The sequence below is a fragment of the Colossoma macropomum genome, unplaced genomic scaffold, assembly GCF_904425465.1.
Source record: "Colossoma macropomum unplaced genomic scaffold, Colossoma_macropomum, whole genome shotgun sequence".
In the NCBI taxonomy this organism is placed as follows: Eukaryota; Metazoa; Chordata; class Actinopteri; order Characiformes; family Serrasalmidae; genus Colossoma; species Colossoma macropomum.
This window is the reverse complement of record NW_023494793.1, coordinates 39,932,121-39,948,062: the sequence shown is the minus strand read 5'-3', so window position 1 is coordinate 39,948,062 and position 15,942 is coordinate 39,932,121. Positions and strand designations below refer to the sequence as shown.

The 15,942-nt window shown below is 40.7% G+C and overlaps 2 protein-coding genes across 3 annotated transcripts in view; one reads left to right on the top strand and one right to left on the bottom strand.

Annotated features, from left to right (window-relative positions):
* acsbg2 (acyl-CoA synthetase bubblegum family member 2) overlaps positions 1-1,432 on the top strand; it is a 46,549-nt gene extending 45,117 nt beyond the window's left edge. The window contains 1 exon segment of the mRNA XM_036579535.1: positions 1-1,432. This exon segment is cut by the window's left edge and continues 3,076 nt beyond it. The gene's annotated coding sequence lies outside the window, so the exon portion shown is untranslated.
* Positions 1,433-5,151: 3,719 nt separating this feature from the next.
* Positions 5,152-15,942, bottom strand: part of mllt1a (MLLT1 super elongation complex subunit a) — a 32,647-nt gene continuing 21,856 nt past the window's right edge. The window contains exons 8-12 of one of the 2 annotated variants that reach the window (XM_036579533.1): positions 15,065-15,176; positions 14,525-14,624; positions 13,086-13,163; positions 9,774-9,845; positions 5,152-9,177 (exon numbers count right to left, since the gene is read on the bottom strand). In XM_036579533.1, the coding sequence (XP_036435426.1) occupies positions 9,049-9,177; positions 9,774-9,845; positions 13,086-13,163; positions 14,525-14,624; positions 15,065-15,176 (491 nt within the window). In that variant the 3' untranslated portion in view covers positions 5,152-9,048. The remainder of the gene's footprint in view (positions 9,178-9,773; positions 9,846-13,085; positions 13,164-14,524; positions 14,625-15,064; positions 15,177-15,942) is intronic. The other variant, XM_036579534.1, reaches the window with a different exon arrangement.

Here is a 15,942-nt window from a genome sequence, read left to right as displayed (position 1 = left end):
TTTCTTATTTTATTACTTTTTTGTTTTGCTTTCTTTTTCCTGCTCTTCCAACTTCAAGTGGTCCTTGACCACCGCGTGAGTTTGTTTGGTCTGGACAGTTTCCCAAAAGCACTGTTGGGTTATAATGAACACTGTGGATGCAGTTCGCCACTTAATTATCACAGTCAAGCTGAATCAGATTCTTAAAGCAGGGGAAGTGATAAAGTGTGTTGATAAAGCTGGCTTGATAAGCCACAGATGTTCAACAGAAGAGCTAATGATGTTCCTCTTGGACAGTCCCTACTTTCAGCTTATCTGGCTTCACTGACTCTGTTTTGCAGTTACGTTGCAGTCCAGTACTTTTCCATGAACTTTGAGTTAAAGCAAGGGGTCAAGGTCCATCAGGAACGTGCTTCACCACCTGTTGAGCAGTCTTGACTTTCAGTGGGTTGAGAAATCCTTTGTGAATTGGCCCACTTAAGGTCCGGTAAACTGACCCCACAGTCTCCAATAAACACCAGCGTTCCAGTGTTGGCAGCTGGATTTTTAATGGTTTTTAAAAAAAAATGAAAAACCAAATGAACCAGTGTGAAATGTGGGAGGACGTTCTAGAGCAATGTGAATGGAAATAGAACATTCTAGAACCATTTAAATGGGGAAGACCATTCTAGAACAGTACACATGGAGAAGAGCATTCTGGAATGGTGGGTGGAGGAGAACAGTGTCAAAGTTCTACACCATTCTAGAGCAATGTGAATAGCTGGTACATTTTAAATTATAGAACATTTTAAATGGGGAAAACAATTCTAGAACAGTGTAAACAGGGTACAACATTCTGGAATGGTGGGTGGAGGAGAACAGTGTTGGTTTACATCATTCTAGAACAATGTGGAAAAGGAGGAGACCATTCTAGAACAGTATGAATGGAGAAGAGCATTCTGGAATGGTGGGTGGAGGAGAACAGTGTGAAAGGTCTACGCCATTCTAAAAGGAAGAGAACATCCTAGAATGATTTGATTGGACAGAACATTCTAGAACAGTGTGAACAAGAGAAGAACGTTCTAAAATATCCCAGCGTTCACACACAGCTTCTGTACACACGCCGAACGTTTGGGTTTGTTGGAGAACGTCGGGTCAGCGTGGCCTTGCAGTGACTCGCTGAACTGCAGTGCGATTGGGAAACGGTCCTAGACGGAGAACCCCTTTGGTCTTCAGGACTGACCGCGAGGGGAGTTTCTGAGGCTGTTGCCATGTGGAACCTGACTCTGAACGCTTTAGGATTGGAGACTGGTCTTAGTGTGTTGTGCGGCCCGGTGGGGCGAAAGCCTGCATGTCACCAGGTCAAAACAAACCAGCTGAAAATAGTAACTGTTGGTGAGACGAAATCCTGTGTACGTTCCTTTATTAGTGCGCGAGTGAGTTTGTACCCAAAAATAAAAGTGACCCAAACTTGGCTTGCTTGTGTTTCTGTTTTGAGTCAATGGGAAAATGACCGACATGGAAACATAACCTCTACACATCAGTACCTCACATTTAAGATTAAGAGACCCTTATAAGTCCCACGATGGGGAAATTTCACCTCCACATTTAACCCATCCATGCAGTGAAACGCCACATATACACTAGTGAATGCACACACACTAGAGGGCAGTGAGCACAGCACCTGGGGAGCAGTTGGGGGTTAGGTGTCTTGCTCAAGGGCACTTCAGTCACACACTGTCTGCTCAGGGGGATCGAACTGGCAACCTTCTGGTCACAAAGCTGGTTCTCTGACCTCCAGCCCATGACCGCCCCCATTTACATTAAAATGAACTATTCAGTAACTACGGTGAAAATAAGTACCAAGTTATGTAAATATGAATGTGAGGTAGTGAAATTTTGACCCTATGGGCCAGTTTTTCAGGCCATGATTAAGCCTAATGAAGCATAAACTAGAACGAATTTCCAATGGTGATGTACCATTCACCTTGCAATTTAGTCCAAGCCTAGGCTTAATCCATGTCCAAGAAAACAACCCATACAGTTTACTGTGTGCCTTTGGTCAGTTACTGTGAGGAGAGTTCACTGATTGGATGCTGGGATCTCAGCTCACCTTTAGGGATGAAAGAGAATGAAAATTCCCCCTTAATGATATTATTAATCAGAACCATCATAGGTATCACATTATCATATAGATATACTAGTTTCACTCAACAACTCATTTCTTATTAATATAAAACAATCTACTATAATTCAAATCAGTATGAAATCATCACCAGCACTACCACTGATTACTGTTCAGGCTGCATGTTTTGAGAGACTGTAGCAGCAGAGCTGTTTACTTCAGACAGTAATACACAGTGTGATTCTCAGTGGATTTTATACCAGAGTGCATCATTAAAATCAATAACCGCCCCATTTTTACACTGAACCACATCCGCGTCTCAAAGCAAGAGTGCTGATCTAGGATCTCTAAACATCTTATATTCAAAAGAAAGAGTGAACTTGAACAGGCTGGACTAGTGGCTACAGATTAAAGGGCATATATGATGGACAACTACCTCGTGTTTTTATCTAAAAAAATAATAAAAAATAATAAAATAAAAGTATCTGAATGATAGAAAAGGCTGTTTCAATACAGCCCATATATAGAAAACCCCTCCAAAAACAGTTTGATCTGAACGTGTTATCACAAAAACAACCCCTTTACATATACCCGTCTACTCAACCTGCAGCGGTTTAGCCCCACCCATTCACAGGGAAGCCTATCAGAACAAAGATCATTTACATACATTAATCGTAAAGGCACAGTAATATGTAAATGGACATCAGGAAGAAAAAAAATGCTGGATACAGGCCCTTTGAAGGGGAACACCACCGATTTTGCAAAATTACTTATTCATTCATCCGTTTAGACGTAAACAAAATCATTCGGACTGGTTTGGGGTCAAATGCTCCCTTCTAGAGAAACAGAGAATGGAGTCAGAACTGTTCACCACTGTAGTACTAGGAACCAGACGTCCGTGTGTCGCCACTACACATCACCATTTTACCTGCTGTCCAAAATGACCAGTGAACTGTGTGTCTGATAAGGTTTTATATGCCACATTGATAATGGCAAAATGAATGAGGTGGAACTGAATTGGATACAGCACCAGCGTCAGCCGTGTTGAACGGCTGTAGCTACAGGCTATTAACTACAAAACCCTGTTGGCTCGTGAGCACTGATCTCAGTTGAGAGGCAGTTTTGAGAGGAAACACAGAAGTGACCCTGGAGTAACGGTTTATATTAAAAATACGTTTTAGGCCAGAACTTTATAACAAAACTATCATAAAACAATGTCTCAGATATCAAGCAACGTATTTATAACCATTTTGTATAATAACTCAACGGGATGTAGCTTTTATAGCCATTAAACACTTTGGACGTCTGGTTCCTAGTACTACAATGGTGAACAATTCTGACTCTGTAAATTTCTCTAGAATGGCGCATTTCACGCCAAACCACTCTGAATGATTTTGTTCACGTCTAAACTGCTGAATCGGTGGGGTTCCCCTTTAAGGTTAGCTGCAGATCAAGTATTCCAGTCACTGAGCTTGAGGTCCGGTTACTACAGATTTTCCTCTCTTAGGAGTTGCGTGGGTCAAAGTGAACAAGCAGTTCATCACTTAGTTAACTGCAGCTACAAACCCTGGTGCCAGATCAAGATTCAGTGATGGTGTAATTTGGACCAGAACATAGTATTAGTATAATACAGCGTATTATGCAGTAAGTAATATTTTAAATTAACAACCTTACCAGTGGTGCACAGAGCAGAATGTCCTTAGTAGAACGCTTTTTCCCCCTTTTGTGTAGCTATTAGCTGTTACACACTGATAAAAAATATTTTACAATTTGTTGTTACTACTCATTTTAAAATTCAAGGGCCTTTATTATGTAAAACTAAAATTTCTTCACTTTTTGTTTATGTAATACGCAGAAGGTGCTAAAGGTTTCAAAACATCATCCACTCCCCAGTTCATACAGTCTATATATGCAAACTATGCTGCAAAAACACAGAAGGCCACTTTAAAATGGGTTATTTTTTGTGATGTCACAAAAACAAGATGCTTTTAATTATATCTGCCTGTTCAGCCTACAGCAGCAGCACCCATTCACATTTAAGTTGCAGTAGGTAGTATTTCAACCCAGATTGCTTTTTACACAAAGCCTGATACAGGGCAGCCAATGAGACCCGAGATCATTTACATATTCCAGGCTTAAAGGCAAAGTAACCAAAACAGCCTGTTTAGTTCTAGAAGGATAAGGAGAGCCTGGAAAATGGTCAAGTAAAATGAACTGGGGCTGTTTCGGTACACAAAACCAATAAGGGCCCTACATGGTTATTCCAGATGAGCTGTACTATAATCATCACCCTTGAGGTCCAGTTACTAGACTTTCCCCACTTGACTTAGCAGTCAGGTGTGAGGACAAAGTGACCAAGCAGTTCAGTTAACGAGTAGTGATTATAAACCAGCCAGCTTTGGATTCAGTGACCAGATTTGAATCAGTTCTACACTGTACTGATTGTTCAGTGGGGTGCAAACATTCACTACTGTTATTTAGACCAAAACCAATTTGTAATACGTTATATGTATGACATGCTGTATTATGTACTACTGGTATGAATAATGCCTTACATATTTGAATATCAAAATCTGAGAAATTCCCATCCCTGGTTCACTCAATGGAAATCACGTGATGGTCAGGTTCATGGTCAGTCTGTGTTCACATGATAAAAATAATATTACTGAGTTACTAAAAGTAATAAACACATTCTGATTAAGCATATTGTGTCTGCTCATGTAGCTGTAACACCACGCATCACCTTACTTCAGGGTAAAACCTGAGCAAATAAGACAAACGTAATTAATCATGATTAATTATACTAAATATTGCGATTAATTATGATTAATTATTGTAAGTTTTGACAGCCAATTCCACTGTTTGGCAGAAAAAATCTCTTCTACTGTGGTCTAAATGATGCTACTTCTTAGCAAGCCACTTCAAGATCACTTAAAAAATATTGCTTATATACAATATAATATTTAATACACCTTGAAGTTTTCAAAAGGACAACAGGTCACTCCCGGTGAGCGAGATCCAAAGCCAAAGGCCTGAGAAGTTCAACGGGGAGAAAAGACAGCGAGCCGTAGACAGTACTCAATGAGTTTATTAATTATATGATTTTTCTGAAATAAAAACATAAAAAGTAACATCTTTCATCCTCATTTCAACTTGCATTAAATGACCACATGGTGGCACTGTATTCCCAAGTTCGACGAGTCCAACTGGAGCTGGTCTTCTGTTCTAATCATGGTGGTCTTTCTACCACATTATCAGAACACATTTAAACCCGACACCTGCACCCTCCCACCCCAAAGCCCCACCCATCCCACTCACAGACACGAAGTACAACCACTGAATGACAAGAAATGTCTATCTCTCTCCCCCCCCGACTGAACACGCTCTCACGCTGGACCGAGAGTGTCCAGAGAGGGAAAAACATAAGTCAACCGTCCAAAACCATCTGCTGCTGCTTTCACCTTCCGCTCCAATCAAATCAACACAGCAGACAAGCCACCGTCTCTCGTGTATATAAGGATAGATATAGTATAGCTAAGTTGAAATGTGTCTTCGCTCTCCCAAAACGTTCCCTCAGCGCCCCCCCCCTTTAACTTCCATCTCTCGGAGTGACGGACTGAGGAACAGAAGTCCAAAGTGAAAGTGATCCAAAAACAGCTGAGTGAGATTTAGTGTTTAGTGCTCCTAATCGTATGTCACACAGTACAAATCCATCAGCAATGCACAGTATAACGGAAAGAAATATTTGTTCTCTATGAAAAACCGAGCTTTTTTTTTTGTTTTCCTCCTGTTTGATACTTGTAGTGGATGAAGAAGTGCAGGCTACGACAAACATAACTCGCCAACTCTGACTGACGCACTGGAAAACTTCAGAAACAGGAGGCCTAAAATATAACAGTCTCAGATTCTACTGGTCATGTTTTCAGTCTGTGATCACAAACATGCCAACGCAAAATAATAATTAAAAAAAAAAATTCATACCATATTGCATGTAAATATTGTATAAAATTCTTAAAAATACAGTTAAGTACTTGTCACCACAGCCAAAAGTGCAGAGGTATAGAAATAAACAATTAAAATTATAGCAACAAAAAAAAATATATTATGAAAACGCTGACCGGCGGTGGGTCGACTGGGGCTTCTCTTAGACCTGTCAATCATCTCCACTTAAACCCCACCCCCTTCGCCTCCTTGACCCAACACTATAACCTCAAGGGTCCGGTCAAAAGTTTGAGTTCATGAACTCGGACCTGGGGGTCAACAGAGAGGACAGGAGAGTTCTCGCTCACTGACTGACTCTCAAACAGGCTTGCATACATACGACACACAACAATAAAACTACTACCGGCAGGTTCTTTTCGCCCCGAACGGCAAAAAATACAGCCTAACCGCACATACAGACACTGGACTCTCACAGGGTTAAGAGAAGGGCATCGGAGGGTATTTCACAACGCAGGAATTTCTCAGATAGCCATATAATTTAAGCCCAGAGTGAGGACTGCCAAATAGGAACATCCCTTACTTTTTCTTCTGTCAGACAAACTTGACTTTTGGCTTGTATTATTAGGCTAAATGAGACAATCCTGCTTTGTGAAAACCCACCCAGGTCTGTAGGTTAGGCCACCAGGCCTATTAAAGCTATTAGCATCAGAATGCCAAATCACCAGCCGCTGAGAATAACGCAGACTGGTGGAGGTGGGAGGTGATCGGCCTGGGAAAGAGACAATGCGAGAGAGCCAAAAGCACAGCGAACGAATTTGGGGTATATTTCAACAAAGCAGGATTTCTCAGCAGGGCTGCACAACCTATCGTTTCTCAATCACTACTGCAACGCTGGCCTTCGCAATACTGACACTGCAACATGCAAGTGAGCCTCTAACCAGCCAATGAATGTGCTGTGAGCATCCTGACCAATCACAGATGTTCTTTGGGTGCTGAAATTATTTAAAAACAAACAAAAAAACAATATTGGTCACAAAGCTGACCTAAGCTACTTTGCATCAATGCTATGCAAAAGTTTGAATAATCTAGGTCAAATGACATCCTGTGCAAATGAGTTAACACCTTCTCTACAGAGAACAGACCTAAATATGGCTTCTTTCTGCAAATTTAGTGCACAATTTATGTTTATTTGAAAATATTGCGAAAAATGAATACATAAAATGCAAGTGACAATTTTTTATTTTTATCCTCGATATGTTAAATTCAGCAAATAAAAAGTAATAGTGCATTAAAATGTGATGAAATATCTTCTCTGTAGAGGATGAGTTAACTTATTTTCCACTTAGAAACTCAACAAAAACATGTAATTTGACCAGATGTGCCTAAACGTTTGCATACGACTGTATTTCAATATACTGGAAGCCGTACTGCAATCACAACATAGCAATATAACTGCAGTAGATGGCATTTTGTTCGTATTGTGCAGCTCTTATCAGCTCCAATATTGACCTACTGCCTTAATTTCTTCCCTACATTCACAACTTCTAATCATTAGCTTCATTTGGAAATAGCTTATCTGGAACAATCTGGGAAAAATCTACTGTGAACACCCAAAATATTGCAACGTGACTTTGTCCAATATTATTAATTCCCATTTCTTAGTAATTTAAGCCCAAAGCCCTAAAAGAACGTCCAATGGAAATGTCTTTGAATTCTTCTGCTTAAGGATACATTTGACTTTCGGCTTAAATTAACTGGCTAACTGAGAAATCCTGCTCTGTGGGTGAGGGGGAAACAGTTCTCTGAACATATCAACAGTCAAAATCCCCCACTGCTCTTGAAAGGGGAACCTGGGATGCTTTTAGAGCCAAGAGACTGTTTTTCTCGCTCTCTCTCTCCGTTTCTTTACCTCTTTATATATGCATCATCCAGACATCATAACACAAAGACTTAAAAATATTATTTCCAACACTTTCCACACATTGCACTATCTATGTACAATACTTATGGGTTTCTAAAAGGCCTACTTGGCAACACAGCAATTAATACATACTGGCGAAAGTGGGAGACTCATGGATTCAGATCAAAGAGAAGGAAACACTAGTTTTTCTAGGCGTTACACATGGAGAAATGAGGGGATTTTTTTTTTGTTGTTTGTTTGTGCTTTGCTAGCATCGCTGAGGGCAACACAACACTTTAAATACTCCTCCCAAACGCAGGCAGTTGGCTGGTTGGTAAAGGCACTAAGCGCTAGCCCTAGACAACAAACGGCAAATACATTCATACCTCACACGCTTCCCTCCATCAAAAATACTTCAGAAACATCTGTACAAAAATAAAATATCAAAAAAGGTGGCTCCCCCCCCCTCGGTGTGAGTATGGCTACTTTAGAGACGTTTTAAAGGCGAATTCAGACGCTCCAATGTCAGAGGAAGAGGAAGAAGAGGTGCAGCTCAAAAAGGACAGGAGAGATCTACAGATACGCACCTGCACGCCAGCCGTTCTCAGAGTCGACCGCAGACACGCTTACAGACTAATGCGACAATGTGAACGTTTAGCAGAGAAGCATGCTGTGGTTAAGGGTGCCTTGGCAGCAAGCTTGAGTTTTGAGCTGGTGGGGTTGGGGCACACTGGGTTTGCAAAGGCAAACTTCAAAAGGCGGGGGGCCTATCCCTCCATTCCATGCTTCAGCTTTACAGAAGAAACATGTAGGACAAACCAGGACCTCTAATCCCACACACCCCCACGCCCAGACTACAGCGCGCTTCAAACGGAAAAGTGGCTTAGCTGCTTTCAGGCTTTTACAGAGCATTTCAATTTACTCTCCTCTCTATTTCTCTCTCTCTCTATCTGAGCCTCTCCTTGTTCAGTCTTGACACTTTCGTGCAACTCTGTTCCTTCTTTCTTTCACTCTCGCCTTTGCGTCCTCATTTATTTGTTGTTCCTCTCTCCAGCTGCATCTTTGAGCTAGCCCACAAGACCAAACGAGGGCAAGCCCCGCCCCTCAGAATGCCCGCTTCCTGTCACGTGGCGGTGGCTTCAAGGTAGCTCTGCAGTTTACGGACAGTGGACTCGTCCAGTGAGAACAGGTCGAAGTCAAAGGTGGTGTTGGTGACGTTGAAGTGGCCAGTTTCCTCGATGAGATTGACAATCTGTAAAAGACAGCATGTTTATAACATTATAAAAGTTATCCAGAACCAAACCTTTTGCTCTGAATCATTCATGCAGATTCATACTGGATTAAAATCACTCCACAATTATTACTGTCAGACTGTAAAACTACACACTGCAGATTCATACTGGATTAAAATCGCTCCACAATTATGACTGTCAGACTGTAAAACTACACACTGCAGATTCATACTGGATTAAAATCACTCCACGATTATTACTGTCAGACTGTAAAAACAATCCCTGTTTTACAGACAGCAATTAACGCAACATCAAATTGCCAACAGTTACCAAAGTGAACAATAATTAACAAAAGTCCTATTAAATTTAATAGTGTGTGACTGATTAGGGCTTTAGAAGACTCCTCCATTTTATGGGTCAGATGAGTCACCGGAGGACCTTATCTGCCTCCCAGGCTGTAGGTTGCTTCACTAAAGCTTATAATGAACCTTTATGGTCCTACATTCTCATAAACCTCAACTCTGCACCGCCCTTTCACGGATAATTTCAAAATCCACCACTCATAGTTCTTTATCAAGTACACACTGAGCATGATCACATGTGCTCAAACACACACCTGCTGTAGGACGCTGCGCTCTCTCAGTGCCATTAGTCTGCGATGGAGGTCAACTAACTCCTCCGTGTAGGCCTGAAACAACCAGAGAGAGAAAGAAAGAAACAAAGAGAGATATATAAATGAAAAAAGGAAATGAGACAGACAGAAATAGAAAGGAAGATTAAAATGACCAAGAATTATCAGGAATGAAACAGTGAGATAAACAGGGTTTACATCAACATTAATGTCATTAGACAAGATAAAATGTCTAACAGCATTTCTACTGTTCATCTACATTCACACAGGCAGAAAGAAACGGGAAGTTAAGTGTCAGAAGTCTAGAAGTGAGACGTGCGGCAGCTGTGTGGGCAAACCACTGCCTTTTCACGTATGTGACTCACTGCTCCATTTGCAGTAGGGCTGCACAATGTGGACAAAACATACTGCCTATATGCTGATTATATTGCTATACACTGTCATAGAGACTCAATATCTAAAAAACTGGACAGTAAATTAGGATTTCTGAAAAGCAAATTACATTCTTTTTTTAAACGTTTAAGAACTTACTCATCAACGTCTTCCCAAGTTATATGTGTTCTTGAGAAAGGTCCTAAGAAAACGTCTACATCAGATCCATGACGCGTTCTTAAACTGCAGAACTGTTGGCACCTCTTGAGTGTGTGTAGATTCTGTTCTTAGGGTTTTAATGGGTTTTAATAAGAAACTGCCTCTTAAGAACGGTTGGTGAACGAGGCCCTACAAGAAGTCTGTACTCTACGCCCCACCAAAGGACAATGAAGAGCCAGCATATTATGTTTTGGTTGCATGTCCTGATTTATTTCATCCAAAATAAGGTGACACAGAAAGACTACTGCAGCTGTCTAAGGCCTACCGCACACCAAAAGAGGGATGCAGCGCTGTGCAGCAGCTACACCACGTACGAAGCACTGTCACACATTATGTAGTGAATTTATCACATTTGGTATCTGCTAACTCAGTGTTCTTGAGCTAAAAGTCGAAAGTTATGAATAACCTACAACATGACTTGACCAGTGCATTAAAGACTTTAGACTGGCTGTCATTATCAGTGTAAATTTCAAGCTACATGTGAACTACTATTTAAATTAACACAGTAAAGGCAGTTACTCAACATATCGCTGCTGTCGGAACAAAACCTGATCTCAATTTTTGTCGTTTTTCAGTTTGGCATAATTTCAAAATGCCTGTTGTCCTTTACATTGTGTGTAAATTTCATGATGAATGGACCAAAATGACTTGAAAACCGACTTACATTAAAAGTAAAGTATGTTTTTTGCTTCTTCTGTAAAAGTTATCACTTTGGAGATACGAGGTTTTGTTCCGACAACAGCGACATGCAACGTGTAGAAAAGGCATGAAAATGCAAAATATTTAAACGTGATTTTTTCTTATCGGAACTACACACATATATACACATACTGTGTCACTTTTTTGGGGCAAAATATTTAGCAAAAGATATATAGTGGAAGAATATATATCAACTACATCAAAAACGGTCTTTTGCTCCTCACAAAACAGGCAAACTGTGACACTGTGCAGGATACTTTCCACTCTGGAAAAGCAAAAGGAGAACAAGGGATTTTCTCCACCTCATTCCAGTAGCTAAACCTTCGCAGAAGAACTCAGCTCGGATATCAGCTGAGTCTGGGCTGCTTTTGGAGATGCAGCTCCACCTTAAATGAAGCATAAAACAAACAGCCGAATGTCTTCAAAAGCACACAGGACAAACGGTGACACTGGGCTACTTTCCATTTTGGAAATGTGACAGTAGCGTGAAGAGTTTGATCACTTCATTCACAGAAGCTGAAACTGAGTTCTTCCACATTTAACTCAATATTTGTAGCCCAGTTTGAGCTGCTTTCGGAGATTCTGTTCCTTCAAACATTTGTGGAAAAGTTCTGTGTGCTGGAACACAGCTGCTCCGTCATCTTATTCGTCACCGTGCCAACAACAGAGGTGACTGCTCAGTTTTTGAAGCCAGCAAAAGTTTGCAAATACTGAACGGAGGGCGAAGAATGTTGCATTTTCACCACCTGAAAAAACACATTTTGCGTGCAAGATAGCGTCAGTTATACGTGTTCGGATTAATTTACTGTCATCCGAATAAATCACACAAATAAATTGCATTTGGTGCATAAAGGCCTTAAAAGAGAGAAAATGAGCTCAAAGGAGCAGTGCTGAAAGTCTCTGACTGGTTTTGCACAACAAGGCCGGATGTCAGTGACTGTATGTCCATGTTCAATGTTGGCTGTTGGATCTCACTGTAACTTCAGTTTAGCAAATCTATACCTGCACACATAGATGGACATCTTGCACATCTTCTATCCACATCTTCCACAATCTGGAATATGTACATATCAGTATTTTATCCCTGTGTACCCTCTCATTTATCTACCTCGGACTCACAAATTGCATATATGTGTGTACAACTGTACATACTGTACATGGTAACTTACTGTACAAAACTGTACATTTGAAACAGTGCAATAGTGGTGTATATTAATGTGTATATATGTGTATATATGTGTGTGTATATGTGTGTGTGTGTGTGTGTGTGTATATATATATATATATATATATATATATATATATATATACACACACACACACACACACACACACACACACATACATATATATATATACACACATATATACACATACTATATATATATATATATCTCCTTATATTTTTTGTGTTTAAGTTCTACAAGGGGGCTACACACCTAAGATTTTCAATCATATTCGCACCTGTGTAAATGTGATGCGACAATAAATGTGATTTGATTTGTGTGTCATACACCTGAAACATCCAGTGTGCTTTACAGCTGGCAGTGTATTTCAAATAGCTGTACAAACTCAAAACACTGTGCATCGTTTTAGTTTGAGGTACTTATTTGTCCTTCTTTCAATGTAATGCCTTAATAATGTTGAATAATGTCAAATTCAAATATCAAATATTTGACAGAGCAGTGTACATAATTTTTTTTTGTTTTTTGTTTTCCTGATCAGGTGAATATCTTGACTTGAAGCACCCAATTTTCCACATAAACTCACAGGTAAATCTGTGGTTGGTCAGCATACTGACAGCACACAATAAAAAGAAATACGTTAGAGCTTCCTGTAAAGGCCAATATTGAGACAATGATTAGCAAACATGTTGTGCAGCCCTACCATAAAGCATGCTTGAGACTCCACACAAGGTTCTGTGTTACTGGGGAGGGGCTTACAAAAGGTTAACAAGTTCAAGTTGAGCAGGGTGTGAGGTGCCAAATGAAAAAAAAGTTGATTTACCCTTCCTACCTTGTCGTAAACCTTCTTCAGGGCTTTCTCCTGCCTCAGGCAAGGGTCTGGGCTTTTCCTGCCCGGCACCTGAGGCAGAGAGGAAAAAAAAAAAGGTTCATCCTGAATTAATTCGCTCTTGTATTTCCAGCACTTCCAAGCCTGCAACATGTGTGCAGTTGTCACTGTTTGTCTTCAGATTACAGTGATCTAACCAGTAGCAGCCAGTTGTGCCACATTCCTCTGGCTCACGATCCAAAGAGCTCTTACACCATCTTGTTTACAGTGACTGTGGAATGTAATCCAGCAAGTCCTCCAGCCACCTGTCAATCATTTCTCAACTTGACATACTAACAAGGAGAACAAAGCACTTCAAATCTCTGAAAATGCTGTGAAGCCTCTCTGACTCAGGGACTCTATTGTATTAGCTGAGGTCAGACAGGTTAAAGGGGAAGTGCAACATTTAAATATTTACATGTTTACTTACACTGTGACTAATCAACGAGTGCATAACACTCAAACGGATGTGTGTCCTGAATTCAAGAGGTTTATAGACACACAAATAAAAATACGATAGACAGGTATAGATGGACCAATAGATATACGCACAGACAGGCAGACAGACAGACAGACAGATAGATACATGGATAGATAGATATGCAAAGAGACAGAGAGAGATAGAAAGAAAGGCAGACAGAGATACAGATAGTTACAGGGAGACAGACAGATATACACAGCCTGATAGATAGATAGACAGAGAGACAAATACATATATAGATAGATAGACAGACAGACAGATATGCAAAGAGACAGAGAGAGATAGAAAGAAAGGCAGACAGAGATACAGAGTTAGAGTTACAGAGAGATAGACAGATATACACAGCCTGACAGACAGATAGATAGATAGATAGATAGATAGATAGATAGACATAGACAGATAGATAGATAGATAGAGAGAGAGAGATAGATGAACAGACAGACAGATTGATACATAGAGACAGACAGAGATGATAGACAAGATATACACAGCCTAACAGACAGACAGATAGATAGATAGATAGATAGATAGATAGATAGACAGACAAACAGACAGACAGAGATACAGATAGACAAGATATACACAGCCTAATAGATAGACAGATAGATAGCTAGATAGACAGACAGAGAGACAGACAGATAGATCGATATACAGACACGCAAAGAGACAGAGAAAGACAGAAAGACAGACAGACAAAGATACAGATAGACAGACAGATATCCAGGCTGATAAATAGATAGACAGACAGACAGACAGAAATAAACAGAGCAACAAAGCAACATACAGACACAGAGACAGGTTTAGATTTCCCAGCCCAGTCGTAGTGGCCCTTAGCGTTTAAGGGGTTAAACTGGGCACTGACTGGAGGGAGTGCTAGCCAAGTGCTAGTTCACTGATTGGATTCTGGGCTCACCTTGTTATTGGAGGAGGCGTGTTTCTGGGGCGGGGGTGGGGGGTCTCGGCCGGGCCGGTGTGGGCCGTCGCTGCTGTCACTCTCACTGTCTAAACTCAGTCTAGAGAGGAAAATGGTAAAGAATACAAAGCAAAGGTCAGACGCATATCCCTGAGCAGGAGACAGCATTGTTAAGGTAGTGAGACTGTATGGACTATAGATTTAAAAAAAGAACAAAAAGGTCAGCACAGCTGATAGAAGGAAGGAACTGCCTAGTAGGGCAAATATTAACATATTTACAGCATATATTTTTTTGCCCTCTCCACTTGTGCTGAGAGAAAAAATAAAGAGCAACAGAAATAGAAAGAAGAAGAGAGAGATACTGGAGAAAACAGAAAACAGGAAAGAGAAAGAGGGGGAGGTCGAAGGAGAGGCAGAAAGAGAAAGAAAAAGAAAGAACCTAACACAGAGGAAGAGACGAGAGAGAGAGAGAGAAAAGACTAGCACATACAGCAAATACAGAGAAACGAAATAAAGAGACAAACAGAAAGGGGCATGGACCTGGAGTCACGATTGGGTGGGTTGTTTTTGACTGGGGTCTCCTCGTCTGAGCTGCTGTCATCTTCATCAGACTCCTCAGACTGCAGGTCCTCCACCATAGAGCGCAGCGGCCCTGCAGGGACACGATGACGGTCAAGATTACTCGACTGCACTCAGTTATCAATGTTATTATGCTCTACGCCCCATGTGTCAAACACAAGCCCCGCGGGGCAGATCAGGCCCGCCACACAATCCTTCACAGCCTACAAAAGTATTTTAATGTTCTATTAATATCAGCCCGTTTCACAACGTGCTGCACTACAGTCCCCAGCATGCACTGCAACGTAATGTGCTCCAACCCTCCTACCCCAACAGTCATATAACCAAACACACTGGCTGTATTTCAGCTGCAGCTCAGCAGCTCAGAAACTGAGTAAACTTGCAGTAAAGAAAAGATGCCAGGTGTATTCTAGTTCAAGCAAACAGGTAGGTTTAAAATTCTGAGCTCCTGGGGACATTTTAATTTTGAATATTTCAAGTGTCCATGTAATATTTCAAGGTCTACTACAAGTGTCTGTATTTTACTGTTGAAGTTTTTACATATTTAGAATAAACAATGGCCAGATCGGGTTACAGCACAACATTCATTAAAAATGAAATAAATTTTTTTCTCTGGCCCACAGATTTGATGATATTTTTAATATGGCCCTTTTACTGGTGGAGTTTGACAGCCTTGCTCTACGGCAAGTCAGTAGGGTTTCCATACGGCATGAAAAAAACCCTATAAGAGAGTGAGTGAGTGACTGGGGAGGGTGAAGAGAGAGAGAGAGAGAGAGAGAGAGAGAGGTAGTTCCAGAAGTAGCTTTGGTTCTGACTGAATACAATTTTCAATTCTATCA